Source organism: Bombina bombina, chromosome 1 (genome assembly GCF_027579735.1).
Source record: "Bombina bombina isolate aBomBom1 chromosome 1, aBomBom1.pri, whole genome shotgun sequence".
Classification (NCBI taxonomy): domain Eukaryota; kingdom Metazoa; phylum Chordata; class Amphibia; order Anura; family Bombinatoridae; genus Bombina; species Bombina bombina.
The window spans coordinates 1041419665-1041441968 of record NC_069499.1 but is presented as its reverse complement, the minus strand read 5'-3'; the positions used below and the strand labels follow the sequence as shown (position 1 = coordinate 1041441968).

The following is a 22304-nucleotide window of genomic DNA, read 5'->3' as shown; positions in this document are numbered from 1 at the left end:
CATTTAGATTAGAGGTGGCCTTCAAGGGCTAAGAAATTAGCCCTCCTAGGTTTAGCTTTCAACTAAGAATACCAAGAGAACAAAGCAAAATTGATAATAAAAGTAAAAAAAAAGGAAAGTTGTATAAAATTACATGCCCTATTTGAATCATGAAAGTTTATTTTGGACTTAACTGTTCCTTTAACAAAATTATTTGAGATTTAAAATTGATTAGGAGACAAGACTGATATATTAAAAATAGTCTAGTAAGTGTAGTATTCAGACTTATTATGTAAATGTGAAAATGGTCAAAGGAAAGTTCCTCCGAATGATCTAAAGGTAGCAAAATACACAAAAAGTGTGATTCAACACACCCAAAATGGCAAAACCTGGGACTAACGTTTTCATTAAATCACTTAACCTTTATTTAAGAGGAGTTAAAATGTCAGCATTTAGAAGATGCCAGATGCCACAAAACCACAACGAACAGATGTCCTACACAAAGTTTATACACTAGATACTTCATCAAGTACTGCTACATTTTTTTTTTTTTAAATAAAGGTTATTTTTTTTCTGAAAAACATTTCATTAACTAATGTGTGTGGAGTTCTCCCCTTTTATCCCTTAGTTCTATAAGATATAGCTAGTGAAGTGCAGGTGAAATTAAAAGCCGGCTTTATTTTTCCACATTCTCAGATATTTTAGAGGATGCCAGGCAAATAACACACCATTAGCTTAACACTGCTTTGGGAAATGTTGTCATTTGAGGATTTTCTAGGTTACATTTCTTAAATGTGGAGTCAGCAAGTTTGCATGTATAACTTTATTGTAGATTTAACTGCTGCAATTTTTCTTTTTAGTCCCCTAAATAAGCACATTTCTTCTTGCATTCTCCTTGTTTTCACCTATAATCTCTTTCAGACACTGGACATAAACTTGATTCATTGAATGGAATTAAAGTAATATTTCTTTGTTGTGTCTATGAGAGAACATTTAAAAAGAGGAGAATCAGACTAATATACTACAGGGAAGTTCTCCTCAGTGAAAAGCATAATTGGGCTAAAAGATGCTACCTCCAGGTGGTCACTGGGCCACTGAGCTGTTGTTCATTCCTGGCATATTGCTACTCCTTAAAGGGATACTAAACCCAATTTTTGTCTTTCATGATTCAGATAGAGCATGCAATTTTAAGCAACTTTATAATTTACTCCTATTATCATTTTTTCTTCGTTCTCTTGCTATCTTTATTTGAAAAAGCAGGAATACAAGCAAAGGAGCGGGCCCATTTTTGGTTCAGCACCATGGATAGTGCTTGCTGATTGGTGGCAACATTTAGCAAAAATGGGCTGGCTCCTAAGTTTACATTTTTGATTTTTAAATAAAGATAGAGAACAAAGAAAAATTTGATAATAGGAGTAAATTAGAGAGTTGCTTAAAATTGCATGCTCTATCTGAATCACAAAATTAAAAAAATGGGTTTAGTATCCCTTTAAGTACTGCTTATCAGCCAGGTGAATACAGACAGGTACTTCCTGTGTATTTCCAAATAAAAATAAACAGTTCCATGCATCCTGTGCTGCATTAGTAGGGAGAGAGATAGCTTTGCGAGTAGGTGAAGGAGACAGCTCATTGTGACTTGCTTCACAATAAGTTACAAGGATGCAGGAATCAAAAATGTACCTTGGTACTAAAATAAACAAACATACTCATCTATTCAGTCACAAAACAAAATGTTGACAACAACTCCATTCTTATTAAAGGGACAGCCCTGCCTCAGTGATGTATTGCTAATATGCTATCTCTGTTTGTAATATGCAGTCTATTTTGAAATAATTATGCTTCTGTTAAAAATATAGAAAACCCATCTGAACATGTAATTTCATATTCATCTAATAATCTCTCTGTAGGTATCTCATTCAGTTTATAATATTTCTTAGTTGTACTTGTTACTGTTACTCACCCATTTGTTGTATTTCAAAGGTCCAGTAAAACCCATTGCTTCTATTATTTTTGTAAATGTTCCGATTTCTTCTTCTGAAGGCTGCAGCTTATCTTTTAATGTATGGTGCTGGGGAAGAAAAGGAAATTTTTGTAATTGCTATCAAAACAAATTTATATATGCAGTGATTTAAAACAAATTCAAAGGCCATTCAAATGAACCAAGAAGCAATTCTTACTGCAAATGAAGCTCCCTGTATAGAAGTGTCATTCTCATGTTTTCCTCAAGGTTCTCTTCTCATCAAATAGTTCAATAACAAGTTGTTTTGCAGTATTGCCTCTGCTCTGTTTGGAATGGTGTACACACAATTGTAGACTGATGGTCCAGGTTCAAACATTTATTTAGCCATATTAAAACCTTACTATATTATGATGCGTCTAAGCAAATTTGTTCAAAATCTAGGAGCTAGACAAAAATTTAAAATCTATAATAATTGTACTCTTTATGGCATGTATGCGCCTAATGTGTGTATGCTTTATATGTGTTTTGCAAGAACTGGCTCTCTCATCTACAATAATTGTACTCTTTATGGCATGTATGCGCCTAATGTGTGTATGCTTTATATGTGTGTGTGTTTTGCAAGAACTGGCTCTCTCTAGGCAAGGGTAGCAGCCACTGACAAACCTAGAATGTTAGCAACAGACACTTGGGCCATGGCTACTCAGATAGCTGAACTTTATTAATAGCACAGCAGTTTCAAATCTACAGTGGGTTGGTAATAGTCAACAGCATAACATAGGGTCAATCACAATAGCTTTCAAATGGTGTATACTGGAGCAAGTCAAACGTCCTCCTAGGGGTGGCGACATAGTAGCCTTACTTAGGAAGCGAGATTGCATTGGATTTTTACTTTACGCACTAGAGTACCACAGGGCTTTAACATTGATGGAGATATAATAAACCTTTGGCAATAAGGCTTTATACTGAGTTTGTTACAGGGCTCTCTAATTATAATGTTTATGCTTCCTCTTTTAGCATTGCCTGCATTTGTGATAATTTGATGATTATGTGACTATTTACCAATGAGCTTGTAATTACTACAATTTTACTGATATTGTATAGATATTATTGCCTTTATACATATCTTTCAGATATATTTTTTGTTTATTATGTGACTTTATATTTATAACATACCGATCCGTTATGATGGCTTGTTATGCTGTATTGGTACCAGATAATATATAGGCTATATGTCCCTTTAAGTGGGTTGTTTGCTTTGACACTGTGTATGGGGGAGGAGGTGCTCTAATTAAAGCCTATAAATATGCACATGTGTGAGTGGAGGACAAGGGTCTATGAGCAAGGCATAGCCGAAACGCGTAAGACCTAGTTCCTCCACTCTATTTTACTTTTATGGATGTCTTCTGACTTTATTAAATGAATTTGCATTTATCTTTGGGATCCGTGCCTGCTTTCTTTGTTTGACAATAGCTTTCAACCCAAACATTACAGGCATGTATTTTCTCCAGTACATTAAAGTCAAAATTAAAATTAATCGGGGGGCGGAGCCGGCAGCCAAACTGGTAGGAAATGTGGAGACAGAGCTCTGGCCACAAAAGTGTTATTTTAGCTCATATAACCTGCTAAATACAGCGAAATTGCCCAAAATATATCTAGGGCAGCTACTACAACCACCCGGCACTGTTTCTTGCTCGTTTTTGCAAAAATTTACAATCGCAAATAACACCCGCTTGGGAGCTCCAGACCATTTTACAGGAAAGGCCGTGGTCGCGGCCTACACCGGCACACGCAGTTAAGCCTTCACTGGCGGAATTACACCTGATTACTGCAGGACCATCTCCTTGAACTACCGGACTACCAAGCACACTGGGAGAGGTGAATATACTGGTTAACAACCAGTTTTTTATGGTACTAGAAACTCAACACTCCTAACGGCATCCCACGTGGCAGTTTGTAAGTAACCAACAACTTGCTTTTTTTTCTTTCTTTCACTAAGAGACATTCAATTCAGGTTCCTTAGATTTGGCTTTATAACCATCATTCTACCTTCTGTTGAAGCATTGTATACAACTGCTACCTCACTGCGATTTTCTTTGAATAAGCCTTACAACTCTGTGGGTGGCAAATGGAAACCATTACTTTAAATCTTTACACACTCTACTGCCGCTCTTTATAATGTGAAATCCTCTAATTACCAGTGTGTAGACTGCAATATACCTCATTTATTTTGCCTTCATATTTGGACACTTTGCTCTATACTGATCCTCCACACGCCTAAATCAGATAACATTAGCCTCTGTGCAGCAAAAGCTCTCTTACTAACATTAAGAACTGTGGCCTTTTTTTTTTTTTACAAGTTACTGTACAGCTGTGTATTTTTTCTTTTTGGATAAGACCCTCAGTGCCAAAATTGATGGTGAACATTATTCTAAAGTACTGCTGTAATACCAGACTCCATTGATTCCCAGGGCCAGATGTGACACCCTCCTCCCTTTCCCGCTATCCTCAGTGGTGACGGGTCATACCCCATCTCCTTTTTCCTGCTTCGCCCAAAAGGGGGCACTCCCTCAGGAGGGTGCCATACATGATACCTGACCCTGAGTGACAACTACCCCAGCGGAGGTCGGGAAATCCTATATTACACCAACAGCAACATAGGTGAAACACAAGAATCGCCTTAAGAGAATCAACAGCACTCCTCTACCTTAAAATGTGCTGCTAATTGTATTGCCTAAGGGGAGGGGAGGCCCCTCAGGCTCCGGATCCTACTACATATACACATTACTCTGGCTTACTCTGCAACATCAGTTTATAAAATTTTGATCTTCTAGCTGTGTCCTGTGCTCTTAATTGTCAGGTGTGCCATTTGAAGTCCTGAAGATGGCACAATCTAACAAACGGAAACCAAAGCCGGTAGGTGGCCCTAAAAGGACTGTGGTGGACCATTTCAATCCTATGATATTATCTACAAATGAAGATTCACAAGATAGCACTAATACCTCAACACATGGATCAGATTTAGTATCCAATACCCTCGAAGCCCTCCAAGATGCTGCCCCAACAACGGTGACACCTTCGTTTATTTTATCATCATTGCAAACTTTGCTTGAGGCACATCACTCCTCTTTTCAGTCCCAAATAACTGCCTCGCTGACTGAGATGCGGCGAGATTTGACATCTACTTCTGAAAGAGTGGACACAATTGAGAGGAAGCAGGAAGACATGATAGTTGAACAGGGTAATGTCCTTGCATATGCCCAGAGTTTGGCGGAACAGCTTATTATGCTAGAAAACAAAGTGGCGGATGCTGAAGACCGATCCCGCCGGAATAATCTACGCCTCAGGGGGATCCCTGAAAGCATATCCTCTAGTGACTTGGTCACCCACCTCTCTGAATTTTTCAATCATCTGGCACCACCGGCAAATCCAAATGAGGGACTCATTGATAGGGCACACAGGGCTCTACGCCCTAGAAGCCTAGCAACTGATAAACCAAGAGATGTCATTGTTCGGCTACACTTCTACACATACAAAGAGAGGTTAGTAAGAGCCTCTATGTCCAAACCCACCTTGCCTGAACAATTTCAGGACATTAACATCTTTGCCGATCTCTCTCACCACACCCTCCAGCAGCGAAAGTCTTTTGGAAGTTTCACCAAGTTTCTTAGGACAAACAACATAAAGTACAGATGGGGTCATCCGACCAGACTTTTTGTTCTCAAGGACAACCAGCAGTATATTGTGACCACTCTTGAACAAAGTCACAACCTTCTGCAAAAATGGAGTGCCACATCTTCATCTTCACCTGACTCTCCACTACAAAGCTCTTTGAACCCTATGGTCCCACAATGGGGTCCTTTACCCCAAAGACCATCCAGTGACTTAGCTACAACTACTCAGGCACGAGCAGATGACGATGACTGCACATGAGGTATAGGGGTGGTGGAGCATCTCCACCTCCCCACTGCTCACTAACCATCTGTCAATATAATTTACAAGTGACTTTCCATTGCTCAATGTTTTCTCTTTTTTTTTCCTCCTCCTTAGGTTTGATATATGCAAAGTATTTTATTTTAAAGTGTATATGTGTCTACTCTCTATACTACTTACTATCTTTTTGTTCTTTCTCTCCTTCTTTCTTCCATTTTTTTTTTTTTTCTCTTCTTCTCTCTCTTTTTCCTCTCTTTTTTCCTTCTCTTTTTCTTCTCTCTTCTCTCCAAGTCTCACCTCCTACTGGGGATAACCTTTTCTATTTGCTATGGGGGCCCGGGAAACACCTGAGCTTTTAAGAGCATATTTTACTCTCTTATTGTTAGTATGCTTTGTTTATCTAGAGCGTGAGATGGCCGCATAATGGAGATGCAGCACTGAATGCACCATTTTGTGGTGACCTCGCTCTCATATGCATTGTTCTCTCAGATTTGTCATTTACTGTCTAATCCACCTAAATTACAGATGATGTATGCTGTGTTGTATATGCCACTTGTGCTCCACGGTACCTCTTTCGGTGACATCCCCCCCCATCTATCTTACAATGGGTTCGGGCATTGTCTGCCGCCCGCAACACCGGGAAGTATCGTGCTTTCCAACTGGCATAATAGTTCTCTAGTATTTAATTGATAGTGCTTGAAGATGCCGTGAACTTACTGCAATGTACAGATTATATGTTGTTTTTACCATAGCGGTTATTTTATTGTTGGGTACTACAAAAGTTTACTCGGTTGGCGGGGCGGATACATTCCGCCAGCTGATGGCCTAATATATCAATACTGTTGATGTTTTCTTACATTGTACTACCCTTTATATGTTGTATGGTTATGTGGAGCCACATCTTGGCTGATATATTTTGCAATACCTGGGCCATCCTGTGCTGCATGCTTCCTCCACCATTAGCATACTATCAGTCCCATCTTCTATTAGATGGGTTGACGAACTACCTGCGATTTCCGGGATGTGGAGGTGGGGTGCTGAACAGGGGGCTGGTTTACCCTTTTGCTTTAGATTCTCACTGTTATGTTGATGTTTAACATTCACTATTATTGCATTAATAGATTTGGTCCGAAATTGATGCTATTTCCCCCCACTCTCCCCCCCCCCCTTTTTTTTTTTTTTTTTTTCTTCTTTTCTTCTCTCTCTTCCTTTTATCCCATCTTGACCCTCTCTTTTCTTCTCTACCCACTCTGTCAATCTTTCCCCCCTGGATCCGGGGCCTGTGTGTGTACTTACCCCTCCCTCTTCTCTTCCATTCACACTTTACTCTTTCTTTCCCCTGTCAAGCTCTCCCAATGATGCGGATTTAATAACTAAATTGCCAGCTGGCACTGGCTACCACTCCCCCCACTTAAAGTACTCTGGAAAAGTATTCTAGAGACTGCATACGCGGTTTATCTTGATTATATACCGCACCTTGTACTCTTATTTGACTGTTTGTACGTTTTAACTTGAATATTGTTTATACCAGTATTATTTTCTTTTATTTATGAGACTGTGTTGAATTGTATTTATCCTAAGCAATCCTTTTTTTTTTTTTTTTTCCTCCCTTTTCTTCCCCTCTTCCTTTCGTGTCCTCCGCCCTTTTTGTCCCTTCCCCAACTACCCACCACTGTCCTGACAATCCGCCCGACCCCAGTCTATAGCGAGAGGACGCACATTTGTAACTATGCCATACTGTTGTGTCACTCACAATGTGAGAGGACTCAACTCTCCGACTAAGCGCAGTCTCTGCCTTAGATCTTTAGCCAAGGCTCGGGCCCACCTGGTTTTCCTTCAAGAGACCCACTGGGTAAAAGGTACAAGGACACCCATCCAGTCTAAATTGTATCCGATAGTTGAAACTGCCAGTTTCTCTCAGAAATCAAGAGGAACGGCTATCCTCATACATAAAGATGTCTCTTATGAGAAAATTTTTGTCGACTCTGACCCTCAGGGACGATACCTGATTCTAGTCTGTAAACTGGACGGTGCGCTGTATACGCTAGCCTCTTATTATGGACCTAATAAACAACACATTCGGTCTCTACGCAAGTTTCTCCAGAAACTGGAGACTCTGCGTCAGGGCCTTTTGCTCCTCGCCGGGGATTTCAATCTTATATGGGACCCCAATCTGGATAGACGATCGGACACCCCCCGCAAATTCCCTAAGCCAATGGCTGAATTATCGCACCAATTTCGACACTTAATCTACCGCTTCAATCTATTTGACATCTGGCGTGCCCTTAACTCGACTGCTCGGGATTATACTTATTTCTCTCCAGTACATCGCTCATATTCGCGGATAGATTTTTTCTTCTGTGACCCGGGTCTTCTGGATGGTGTGACTCGTACTTGGATTCCTCAATGCCCATGGTCCGACCATGATCCTGTATATATTAATTTACGATCCTCCATAGAACTTCAACGAGCGGCAACATGGCGCTTGCATCCTCACTTGTTTTCCAATCCTGGAACGGAGGCTTCCATTGCTGAAGACATTACCGAGTTTCTAGCTTCTAATGACAATGGTGAAGTTGACGACTTCACTTTATGGGCTGCACTGAAAGCATATATCCGAGGGTCGTTTATAAAAATAGCAGCAGCCGAGAAAAAACGCAAAGGAGAAACCCTTGCACAACTTACTATGAGCCTCCGAAAGATTTCTGGGGAACATAAAATGAACCCCACAGATACACTGTCCAAACAACTAGTGGATCTTAAGGCCCGTATAGTACAGTTGGAGTCCGAGAGGACAGCCGTGAGACTCCTACGGCTTAAAGAATTATACTACCATAAGGGTAATAAAGCTGATAGATTATTGGCCAATAGATTACGCCAGAAAACGGCGGCAGCGCGCATCCCCATGCTGAAGATAGATGGACGGTGTGTTATAAAACCCACAGATATTGGCAATGCTTTTGCAGATTACTATGCCGCCCTCTATAATCTACAACAGGACGGCTCAATTAGCCCTCCAACATCTGAGAATATTGAGACATTTTTAGCCTCGCTGAACCTCCCTTCGGCCCCACAAGACTGCATTGACTCTTTGCAGAACCCCATTTCACTAATAGAAATTAAAAAAGCTATCAAATCTCTTAAGGCCTTTAAATCACCAGGACCAGACGGCTTCTCTGACCTATTTTATAAAAAGTTTCAAACCCCACTACATCCCGTTCTAGGACGTTTCTTTACGCTAGCAAGCGAACGGGGCACCTTTGCGGCCGAATTTTTACAGGCCACTATCATTACTCTCCCGAAGCAGGGAAAGGACTTGACCCTTTGTGGCAGCTATAGGCCGATTTCACTGTTGAACCTAGACGTTAAGTTGTACGCTAAGATTTTAGCCTCGCGCCTCAATTCTTTACTACCAGCACTGGTCAGACCAGATCAAGTGGGCTTTGTCCTACATCGGCAAGGCCCAGACAATACAAGACGTCTCCTGAATGTCTACCTTGAAGCTCATGGTTCCCACTTGCCCTGTGTCACCCTGTCGTTGGACGCTGAGAAGGCCTTCGACAGGGTGAACTGGAAATATATGTTTGCTGTGCTGCGGCGCTTTAGTCTTCCGGAGCCCTTCATCACGGCAATCGCGGCTCTTTACTCTACCCCGTCGGCAGTAGTCAGGGGTCTGGGGTTTTGCTCCAGAACTTTCTCAATAACGAACGGCACGAGACAAGGATGTCCAATGTCCCCACTTATTTTTGCCCTCATGATGGAACCCTTAGCCGAGGCCATCCGGTCATGCCCCTTAATCCGAGGGGTATGTGTCCATCACACGGTGCAGAAGACTGCTTTGTTTGCAGACGATCTAACGGTGCTTGTGTCGGATCCTATTACTTCTCTTCCCCATCTATTTTCCCTACTGAATAAATTCTCCTTAGTCAGTTACTACAAGCTAAATGTCCTCAAGACTGAGGCGTATGCTATTAACATTTCAGACGGGACTCTTAATGAACTGAAACGCACTTATAAATTCGCGTGGTCTACGACTCATATCAAACATCTCGGGGTTTATCTCTCACATAGTATTCCGAAGATGATAGAATTGAATTTCAATCCCTTACTGTCAACTATTGAAAAATCGACCGACACTTGGAATGTCCCGTCACTGTCATGGCTGAGTCGAATCGCGGCCTTCAAAATGAGCCTCCTACCAAAGCTTACCTACCTATTCCGCTCCCTACCCATCCCGATTCCTAGATCTACAATTTACAAATTCCAACAACTATGTAACAAATTCATTTGGCGCAATAAGGCTCCGAGACTTGCTACTAATATTCTACAACAACCTCTTCTGGCTGGTGGGGCGGCTGCCCCCAATATCCTAAAATACCATGAGGCTGCCAGACTCTCTCATGTAACCCAATGAAAGCTGCCGTTGGAGAGCCGATGGGCAGAGATTGAACAAGCATCCCTCCCGGCTGGATTCACCCTACAAGATCTAGTGTGGATCCCTAGACACTCTAGGACGCCAGCCCTTTTGACTAATCCTATTGTCAAATCAAATTTGCAGTTTTGGGATAAGGTTCGCAACCTTTCGACCGTAGCGCCGCATCCCTCGCCATCGCATTCCCTTAGGGGGCTGCTATTGTCATTGCCAGACTCCCATCCCAACTTATGGCTCGCTTTGGGGCTGACTAGAATAGCAGATTTCTATGCAGGGGATAAGCTACTAAACTACCAGGACTTTCTTCGGAAGTTTAATCCGCCTCCTCGATTGCACTTTGAATTCTGGAGACTACGTAGCCTTCTCCTCTCGTGGGGCTTTGGTGCGGGCCCACTAAGGTCTAAAACCGCTTGGGAAGTTCGCTGGGACTCTATGACATCCCCCGGTAAACTTCTGTCCATCTCGTATCTTACGCTCATGAAGCCTCCAGTTTTCTATAAATCCCCTCCAGTAAGGCGATGGGAATCTTCCCTGATGGTTTCAAACGAACCACAACAATGGCGGATGGCTGTCCAATTAACCAAGAAAGCTATACACTGCATAACCCTGTACGAGTTATTTCTCAAGGTTATGCTACAATGGCATATGACTCCCATCCGCTTGTTTAAAATCTCGGCAGTCAATTCACCCAAATGTTGGAGGGGCTGCGAGGAGTTGGGAACGCCCCAACATATTTGGTGGTCTTGCAGTCAGATTCAGCCGCTTTGGCAAAAATCAATCCGATACTGCTCTTCAGGGAATATCCACTTACCTCTGTCCCCTAGTTCATGCCTGTTCCACATCTTGCCTAGGAAATTGACTCTACCTCAGAAACTATTCTGTATTTACCTATATCTAGCTGTTAAATTAGCTGTAGCGCGTATGTGGCTGCAACGCACTGTCCCTTCGTGGGAACAAGTGATGGACATACTGGATTTTGTTAAAAGAATGGAGTCCTATGTCTCCCATGTCCACGGGTCCACAGACCTTCAGTCCCAAATTTGGGCACTTCGCCCAAAGTAATTCCCCCTACAAACACTTTGGGGACTTTAGGTTCCTCGGGTTAGCTGTAACCGGTGCTACTAATGTCCTCCTGCCCATTCCCCCTTTCTTCCCCTTATCTGAACCCTCCCAATCTCCCCCGCTCCTATCCCTTGTCGATGTATACCCCCCTCCCTTTTTTTTTTTTTTCTCCTTTTTGGATAGCTTGACACAGTTTCCTTTTTTTTTTTCTTTTTTCTATGTATAATCTGGTTAACATTTCTGATTGTCATATTCTATGTTTAAGCTATAATTTTGGTATGAACATTTATGATGATGAAACCTCTATACACTAAGGAGTTTGCTGACTTATATGGGTTATTAATAATATGGGTCTTTTTCCACAACAAATGGACTTTTGCACCCTCCCATGGAGAGGTGGGAATAAGATTATTGACCAACAGACACCAAACATGGACTTAAACATCCAGCATTCTCTCTCTTGTGCTCCTCATTTTATGTGATTGTTTTATATAATACTACCTCTGGTTAATCTTGTTATTCCTGTTGTATGTACTATTGATATGTATGTACATGCTTTTGATGCTCTTATGTTCATTTATCTTTTAAAACAATAAAAACTATTAAAAAAAAAAAAAAAATTAAAATTAATCAATCAAAATCTCTCACTCTCCTTCCATGAAGTTTACAAAAAAAACACCCTTGTGTACAGAAAAGTCCTTGGTATTAATGTCATGACGACACAGGAAGTTGTGCTGGTAGTTAAAGGTCACTAAAATATGAACTACACAAATTGCTCATAGATAGATTTCTGCCCATCTGAGTATAATATTTGCTCTCCCACCCCCTGAACCCTACCTGATCCCTCCCAAACAGCTCTCCCCACTTGTCACCACCTTCTTTGGTACTGGCAGTCAGCCAGTATGCAGTTTAGGGATTTTATTTTTTTAATATTTCTGTAGTGTAGAGAACCCCCCTAATCGACGTCCCTGATCTCCCCCCAAGCAGCTCTCTAACCCTCACCCCCACTACTCCTCACCATCTTTGTTACATCCTCCAAGCAGCTCTCTAACCCTCCCCCTCTCAATAATTATTTTTAAAAAAATGTAATTTATATTTACTTTTTTTCATTCTGTAGTATAGCAGTCCCCTCACCCTCCTTCCAAGATCACTTTTATTTCCACAGTGTAGGGTCCCCCCTCCAGCTGTTATTCTGCAGCTTAGGGCCCATCCCTCCCTCTTCCCTGACATCCATAGTTTTTGTAGTATAGGAAACCCCCCTCCGGCTTTTATTCTGTAGCATAGGGCCCCATCCCTCCCTCTCCCCTGAAATCCATAGTTTCTGTAGTGTAGAGAACCCTGCCCCTTTTCCCCTTCTCGCTGGGCCAATCCACCCGCCTCCCTCCTTCCCTCCCACTCGGCACCAACGATAATTATTACAGACAGTGTCACTATATGTTCGATTGTTGATCGGCCTTCGTATAGTAAGGGAGCATGATCAGTGCCTCTTTACTATATGAAGGCATATGCCTTCTACCCCCAGCTTCAGTCTCCGCTATCTAAGCTGACAGCGGGGACAGCAGCATATGCCACAGCGTTGGCCGTAGATACTACGTCAACGCAGTATGCTGAGCAAAGTACTGTGTGACATAGTACCTACATCCTTATGGTGCAAGGGATTAAGGACGATTTCTATTAAATTTGATGACCTTTTAGTGAAATCTCATGAGATCACAGTAAAATAAAGTGTGACCTCAGCACTAATGAAGCTGATTGACGGCTGTTTTTCTTTTATTTTCAACATGCAGCTGACAGTAGCTGAAGGACAACTGTTCACAGAGCACTTACTATTGTGAGCTGAAGGAATGTTGAGGTAAATTATCTTCCTTTTTTTTGACCATGAAATATCACAATTGCGATTTTAATCGTTATTTTTTTAAAATAACTCAAAGCTAGCAGGGACAAGTCCCCCCACCCCACCTAAGACAGACAGTTCAACTTACACATCTGATCCTGCAGCCCCCTTTAGCTTGCCGCTGCCCACCATCTTTCCCTTTTCCCAGTGCTGTCGCTTAGTAGAATCATTAGGCAAAATAAAAACATATGTTGTGAGGAGCTACAAATTATAGCCCACAGTAGCGGCTACAGGAAGGCCTACAGAATAATATACCTGCACTGCAGCCCTGAAGACACTGCTGTGGGTTGTAATGTGCAGCTCCTCACTACACATGTTTTTATTGTGCCTAATGATTCTACAAGGCGCTGGTAATATAAATCTGATGCTACAATAGCTCAGCTCTATATAATTTATCTATAGTGAAAATGTAAATCTGATGCTACAATAGCGCTATATGATTTATATATAGTGAGAATCTAAATCTGATGCTACAATAGCGCTATATGATTTATATATAGTGAGAATATAAATCTGATGCTCCAATAGTGCTATATGATTTATATATAGTGAGAATGTAAATCTGATGCTCCAATAGCGCTATATGATTTATATATAGTGAGAATATAAATCTGATGCCCACCATTTTTCCCTCTTCCCAGTGCTGCCACCTTAGTAGAATCATTAGGCACAATAAAATCATATGTTGTAAGGAGCTACAAATTACAGCCCACAGTAGCGGCTGCTGGAAGGCCTACAGAATAATATACCAGCACTGCTGCCCTGCAGTCGCTACTGTGGGTTGTAATGTGTAGCTCCTCACTACACATGTTGTCTATATCCAGAAGGGGAAGAAGGAGATGTAGAAGAGCTCGTTCCCCAGCTCGGTGCCGAGCACGGCAAGTAATAGAGCAACGGGCGGCAGACGGTGAAGTCTTGGCCCTTCTCGCCCGTTAAAGAATTCCGGCGCTGCAACTTCTTTCTGCGGTTCCCAATGGTACCGTTAGTATCCCCACACACCCGGTTAGCTTGGTGACCTGCGCAGCTCTGCACCCGCATAGTCGCTGAAAGCGATCCACGTGACTGGGGTCCTGCAGATAACGGGCCAGGCGTCCCGGCCATGGCGGTGCGGCAATTGAAGTCATTGCCACGCCCCTTACCCGCATGTGGCCACAGCGGAGCCCTCCTGTACATCATAGGTGACGTCATAGTGGGTGGGGTTAAAAATTGCATACTCCCGCGATTTGAAATATGCAGCCCTAGCATCTAGCAAAGAAAATATTTTATTTTGTATATATTAAATTTATAAAATAAACATATAGTCAACTTTTAATGTTTACTGAGATTTTTACATACTATAACACTATCTGGTGCAAATGATCAAAGTCAAACAAACAATCCTTACTGTAGATGTGACATGTAGTTCTCTCCATGCCTGTGCTGCTAAAGGGGATCTGTGCTGTGGTCCATGGCATATTTCACTTGATACAGATGCAAAAGACTGTAAACATTAAGGGGGGGTAACAAAAAGGAACATTTGATTAATATCCATAATTAAACATGATTATAATTTAGGATTAAAAATAGATGTGCAAACAGCAAAATAAATCTTGTTTGATTCTTTTACCATATAAAGTAGTAGCTCATGTACTAAATCTAAATTTTGCATATCTGACTCCAAGTAAAACAATTTAGCAGAAATTTGAACATTTTTTGCTTTCTGGAGGAACCCAAATTCTTCACTGTGACTTTTGACAATCCATCTCGGATAGACTGTATTTGGCACAAGTTGAATTTGAGCTTGTTACATAAATGTTAAAAAGTTTCTATATATAAATCCTTCCGGTTGTACATTTTTTCCACAAACAGTCCCCTCTCCCCATACTATGGAGTATTGTGCATACTGATATATGCATGGCAGCCAATCACACTCAGGCTATATACACAACACACAGGCAGTATGACTGTTGCTCAGGAGGGAGAAGATACATTTGATATTATAATTGAAGACTTTACATGAATACATTTTACTTATATAAAATGGGTAAACTAAATAAATGAAAGCTGTGTGATACACATTTTTCAAAGGCTTTTCACAGTTTAACCAAATACTAATAATTCCCACAATTTAATAAAAATGCAAAAGCAAAGGCATTTAAAACAGCCAGAGCAAATGGAACTTATTCTGGTGCAGCAATATCTAAGTTTGCATCTAATAATGCCAGACTTCTAAACCTTTAACATTTGCAAATACCTGCCAGGTTTTTACATCTACAAATCAGTTTCTACTTGGTAAAGTAACAAATATATTATTTGACAAGAAACTTACATTAAAGCCAGAGTTTAACTTTCCTATTATGAAACCTTTAAAAGCAAGGAAATTCCTAACTTAAACCACTCCCACTCCCCCCTTGGGAGCTTTGCATGACATCATCACTGCCATCACTGATTACATCACACACAACATTGTTAATAACCTCATCAGTGACATCACTAGTGACATGACCTTTGATATATAATATAACCTGCACCATCTAAGGTCACTCTCCCTCACATGCAACCACCTCTTCATCTTCCCACCTCATACACTATCTTCTCCTCACACTCTCATCTCTACTTCCACCACATGCATTTATTTACCTCACACTCCCTCTAACTCATCTTCTCAGCAGTCTTTCCCTCACAACCTGCTCACTATCTCAAACCAACTAACCCTCACACACCAGCTTCTGTTAATGCCTTAAGCCATCCCTCTCAAACACAGCTGCCTCCTCAACCTCATAGCTAAATTACATAAAAATAGATCATGAAAATATATTGCAAAGTTGTTTTATTACACATAACTAAAACTCTCAAAGGGTTTACTGTCCCTTTAACTTGCAAGCTGTGTGCAGGTGAAGTTAATTCAATGTTTACAATACACTTATTAGAAGCAAAGTTCAAATGCAGTGGAAATATTTCTGTTTAATTTGTATTTGCTGCAAACTGAGCAGGATCACTATCCCAGAGAGCTTAATTACTTCCAATGATGAATTACTTTAAACATGAAAGTGATGCAAGCATGTCTATAAAAAAACAAAACTGGACTAGAAAATATCACTTGAATGTAAACAAAGAAGAAAATATTTGACTTCACAATTTCCTCAGTAACCACATAACATTGTAAAAGGAATTTAAGAAACCAATCAGAAGCCATGCCCCAGGACTTGCAAGACAGTATGTGCACAATAACTGTATTTACCACCTCAGTTTAAGGAAGTTTACTATGAAATCTTATGAGATTTCAGAAAAATACCATGAGATCATAATAAAGCACTGATGATGATGACTGCTCATCACAGGCTACCCCTTGCTGACAGACTCCTGCACTGCAGCTACATTGATAATGTGCTGAAGAAGACCACCATACTGAGCATGTTACAGTGTGACATAGTTAACTGTACTGGTCTGTAAACTGTTGCAAAAAAAAAGCTAATTTCTTTGAGATTACAAAAAAATAAATAAAAGCTACCAAGGGGTATTAGATCAAGTCAAAAGCCATCAGCATAAGTTTCATGAAAATACATGCAGTGTGATTAGCTGTGGAAATAGAAACAAATCCCAGTTATAAGTCAATGTAATTTTTCTGAAAAAACAGCACTTTTTCCCTGCATTAAATAACTTTAAAAGTTACAAAATACAAAACTACCAAACTGTGTGAGAAAAACACCCTAGGTGTTAGGGGGTGCACTGAATAACAATAAAATCTATAATAATATTCTAATTCACAAAGGTAAGAGTCACAAATTTAGAACTAATGTCCAAATAATTCTTATGAACAGTTCATATGTTCCACCAAGGTCACTCTTCTTTAGGTTAAAAGACTCCACTTTCACTCTGAAAAATAGAAACAAACATGCATAAACATTTGTACTTGCAAAGCCGGCAGCACTCAGTTGTGCTAATTCACACAGTCTGGGAACTTTCAGTGTCCCAGCTCACTGACTCCAGGTAGGGGTAATTACCCACAGCAGCTACTGGTCCTGATGAAATAGCGCTTATAGCTGAGAAATGCATTGCAGTTTTGTTATATCACAAATAGGGTAACTCTGTTGTTCCCTTTATGTGTTTTTCATTTTTAATAAAAGTTTTAAATCAGAAGACAGACTGATTCCTGTGTATCCTGAACCGGCAGCTGCTGTGGGTGATTACCCCTACCTGGAGTCTGTGTATCCTGAACCGGTAGCTGCTGTGGGTGATTACCCCTACCTGGAGTCTGTGTATCCTGAACCGGTAGCTGCTGTGGTTTATTACCCCTACATGGAGTCTGTGTATCCTGAACCGGTAGCTGCTGTGGTTTATTACCCCTACATGGAATCTGTGTATCCTGAACCAGCAGCTGCTGTGGGTGATAACCCTTACCTGGAGCCTGTGTATCCTGAACCAGCAGTTGCTGTGGGTGATTACCCCTACCTGGAGCCTGTGTATCCTGAACCAGCAGCTGCTGTTGGTGATTACTCCTACATGGGCCTGTGTATACTGAACCGGCAGGTGTTGTGGGTGATTACCCCTACCTGGAGCCTGTGTATCCTGAACCTGCAGCTGCTGTGGGCGATTGCCCCTACCTGGAGCCTGGGTATCCTAAACCTGCAGCTGCTGCGGGTGATTACACCTACCTGGGCCTGTGTATCCTGAACCTGCAGCTGCTGCGGGTGATTACCCCTACCTGGAGTCAGTGAGCTGGGACACAAACTCCAAATAAAAACCATTCAGCTTTACCAAACAAATAAGTGGATTGTTGTTACCCCCATATTAATAAAATAGATGGTCAGCCCAGAATAATACTGTTTTAAACATATATACTAGGCATGAAGATGTATATATCATTTTAAATTAAGTACAATGGTCACATAGTCTAGACTTTAGTGGACTGAATACATTTGTGAATCTTCAACTTTATGCCAGATTTCTTATTTTTATGTATTTTATTACATTGTGGATTGTTAGGCTGATATTGTTGTTACCCCAATATTAATAAAATAGATGGCCAGCCCAGAATAATACTGTTTTAAACATATATACTAGGCATGAAGATGTATATATAATTTTAAATTAAGTACAATGGAAGGCAAATTTATAAAAACAGTAAATGGAGAAAGACAATAAAGAAGGTAGAGAGTATGTACTAAGCATAGACATGTCCCCTGACGAGATGATGTGAAACAGTGAAATGCGTTGTGTTTGTCACAGTTTATACTTTAGTGGACTAACTACATTTGTGGATCTTCAATTTTATGCCAGATTTCTTATTTTTATGTATTTTATTACATTGTAACATTGTTTTTATATACTATATGTTTTGATAAATATATTCTATTCTTATTGAACAATATTGTTTGAGCACTGTCTATTGTTTCTATTGCTATTTACACCTATTTAGGGACTAGCAGCTTTAATAACTAGATATTGTACTTTATTTTACTTTTTTTTCTGGTATTGCTGCTACTTTGTGTTTTAAGGATAGAGACATACAACAATCCAACTACTCTATTTGTTAAACATTTTTTTATGTTTATCTCCATTCAGTAATATAAAAAGCACAAATAGAGTCACTTCATTTTCCAAGAAACTTTGTACAATTTCTACTTCTAAGTTTTAACTTCCCTCATAACTGATCAGGTGCCATATGACTACCAAGGGGATCTGCCTAAAACTAAACTGTTTGGTTCCATACTATAAAAATGTGTATATCTCCAGGAGTACTGCTATTTCCCAAAAATGCTAAGTAGTGGTCCCTAATTGAGGTTTTTAGTTCCACAAAGATAGTGGCGTCTGCACATACCCTGCCTATGTCTCATGTAGCCCAAGGGTACTGTGCTTCCAAAGAAACTATTTATTAGCACAGTAATAATATAATAACATAAATGCATCAATTGCATCATTTTATTTTTCTGATTAAAAGAACACTGCCGACTCTGTGACACAAACACAGCTTCTTTTATATTAAGAAAAAACTATTTTTTGGCTTTTAGTTGACACAGACACTGTAATTCTGAGCTAATATTTCAGATTTCCAAAGAGACCCCATTACCCTAATTTTAAGTAATTACAAAACACAATATAAAATGCTTTGGGTACAGCCTATTTCAAGGAGACATTGGATAAAACATGCATTTTAAAAAAAAAAAAATCAATCAAACCAATTTTATGAAGGCCATTACTGTCTGTGGTTGGAATTCTGAAGAGAATGTCTGTAGGATGAATAGCGGCGGGCTGATGCCACAATAGTGCAGTGTTCCTTGGTAGAATTCTGTACCTTGGCACTTGCCAATAAAGCTTTAAATCAACATTCCCTATGGGCACTGGTGCTCTCTCTCTCAACACAGCATTGCATGATATATAGGTCGCCATCCACTATGTTACCTGCTGCTTGCTTTTCAGTTCCAGAAAGCTGGCAACAACCATCAGCACCATACTGTGTGTTTAATACACTCTAGAAGCATTTAAAAGCTATACGATTCTCTAGTATTGCACTTTTGGAGACAATTTAAATTAGTAACATAGGGTAATTATTATAAACAAGGGGATAGGAATTTCCTTTCAAATAACTTCAATAATAAAGCTTTACAGCTGACTTTATAGTGATTTATGAAACATTTCTTTGTATTTATATACTTTCTCTTGATTAAGTGTCATTTGAAAAACATCTGTGGATCATTGGGGATATTATGCCACAAAACAGACTTCCAATACGATTTCGGTTAGGGTTGTACAATAAACACAGCTGTGGAGATTTTGAGGTCTTGGATGCTTCATTTGTCCCAGAAGGTATTTAAAAAGTAAGTACTCGCACATCATCATTGATGATGATGAAAAAGTACAGTAAACACCCAGCTGATCCAAATATCTATGAAAATCTATGGATTTAAACCATTAAATCAGATTAGTTGGTCACATGGTTAAAGGAAATGTCAAAAAGAATAATGTAGATTAGAGACACTTTTAAAAAATATATAAACTGCATACCATAACATTGGAAGCTACTGCTAAAATTAATAAAAGAAAATCTAAAAGAATCACAAATCATCTGTTATCTTCAAGGAGTATGTTGAACACACATCTTCAGGATTTCCAAACATTGGAGATGTTCCATATAAAACAAACTGTCAAATCTATTTGCTATTTGTGTTAAAGGGTAAAAACAGGAATATGATTTTATACTTACTGAAAGAACTTGTGTTGATGACTAGAAACATAAATAGAAAAAGGTAAAAAATAAAAAAATGATAGTAAACCAAGGGAGGGAATACTTTCTAGCGCTAATTTACTAGCCAATAATTGTACTTGAAAAAATTAATAACATTTTTAAAAAGTTAGCACATGAAATAGACTAATCCACAAACCAGAAACAGGAATATCAGGAATACAAGAAAAAACAAGTGCACAAATAATACTAATTAATAAAGGTAGATTGCTAAAAATACTTTATCCTGATCAAATATCAGATAATGAGCAATACAGAGGATAGCACTTTGGTATGAAACATGTCTGGATGTGCACACAGCATCAGCAAAATAGTCATAAAACTTAAAACCTTTAAATACACCTTAAGAAAAGGTTATAGTTGCATACATTGCTAAATCCAAATACAATTCAAAATGTGACCAATTAGGTTAAAAAGCAACCATCCATCAAAATAAAACTTAAGTATAAACATTCAGGGAACCTATGGACAGAAATGTATACCCATTCCAATTTTTTTTTAGAAACTCAAATATTTCTGAAAAAGATCCGCTAATGGATCCTCCCAATGCCTGGAACCTGCCGCAATGTAGTAGAGAAAGTGATTCTAGCAGAGCCCACCCAAATAAATAGACAGACTAGCATTTAGGTGAAAACACAAAGTGCGCTTTATTAGTAAAAACACACAACATTTATACAAAAACTGATCTCGATTACAAGCTTTATCTGACCCTCACATCTCCCACCATTCCCGCCTCTCAAGACAGGCTGGTGCCTCCATTGTGTCCATTGTTCCCCAGTGTCCAGCGATACAAGGATGGGGTATTTGGGGTGAACCCAGGGGAGTGGCAGCCCTTCCAGGGTGTCGTTGGAAAGCCCCTGGTCCCCCAGGTACTTTGGTCCAAAAAAGCGCCTTGATCCATGGCTGGGGTTGGAGTTATGGCTTATCCAACGTACACCGGGCACGCTATTGTTAGAGGGGGTAATGATGAGGGGTCTGAAACCCCTGGTTCCTGAGAGAGCTCTCCCCTATAAATCGCCCCACCTCTGGTCCATCCCCAGAGGTAGTAATTCCCCAGAGAGCGGAGCTCTGGGACAAAGGACCACTGGAGCAACCTGGGATGAAGGGGCTCGGAATCCGAGCTGATACCGCCGTCCGGCGTTTCCATGGGGCCGGCCAGCTGAAGGGCAGTCTGTTGAATAGGGCTCGGAAACCCCGGTTCCCAATGGAGATCACCTCCGGCAATTGGCCCACCTCTTGCCCTCCCCATGGGGTACCAATCCCTAAGAGAGTGAAGCTTTGGGGCAAGGGAACTTCGAAGTGGCCGGAGGTAAAGTGTCCCGTAGGGTGCTGGGTGCAGGGCTGACCGGTAGTTCCAAGAGCCCGGCCGGCCGGAGAGGGATAGATCGGTCAGAGACCAGCTCTTTCAAGATCAAGTGGACCGATGAAAACAAAGGAAGCCAAAGCTCTGGGAGATTACTGTTGCTCTGAGGAGCACAAAACCACTGAGAAACAACAGGGGGGGTAGAGGTAGGGGTAGGCGTTTAACCCCTGCTGCCCGGTATCCGTGACAACTTCCCCCTTCCAGTTCGGCAGACCCAGCTAGATCCACACATGGGTCGGCCTGGGGCTGTCCAAGGAGTCTATGCCACTTCAGTCCGCTGGGAAAGTCCATCAGCGTTCCCATTGCTTTTTCCCAGCCAGTACTAAATGTCAAAGCTAAATGGCGGCAGGGCTAAACTCCACCTCAGCAATCTTCCATTGTCTCCAGAAACTCTATTAAGCCATACAAGGGGTTGTGGTCTGTGAGGACGGTGAAGGGTCTCCCATAGAGGTAGGGTTTTAG

General features: G+C 40.7%; 1 protein-coding gene across 1 annotated transcript in view; it reads right to left on the bottom strand.

Moving 5' to 3' along the window:
* The window catches only part of LOC128662795 (ubiquinol-cytochrome-c reductase complex assembly factor 1-like), a 224165-nt gene that overhangs the window by 62212 nt on the left and 139649 nt on the right, over window positions 1–22304 (bottom strand). Inside the window, exons 3-4 of the mRNA XM_053716756.1 lie at window positions 14642–14737; window positions 1940–2047 (exon numbers count right to left, since the gene is read on the bottom strand). Coding sequence (XP_053572731.1) covers window positions 1940–2047; window positions 14642–14737 — 204 coding nt within the window. The remainder of the gene's footprint in view (window positions 1–1939; window positions 2048–14641; window positions 14738–22304) is intronic.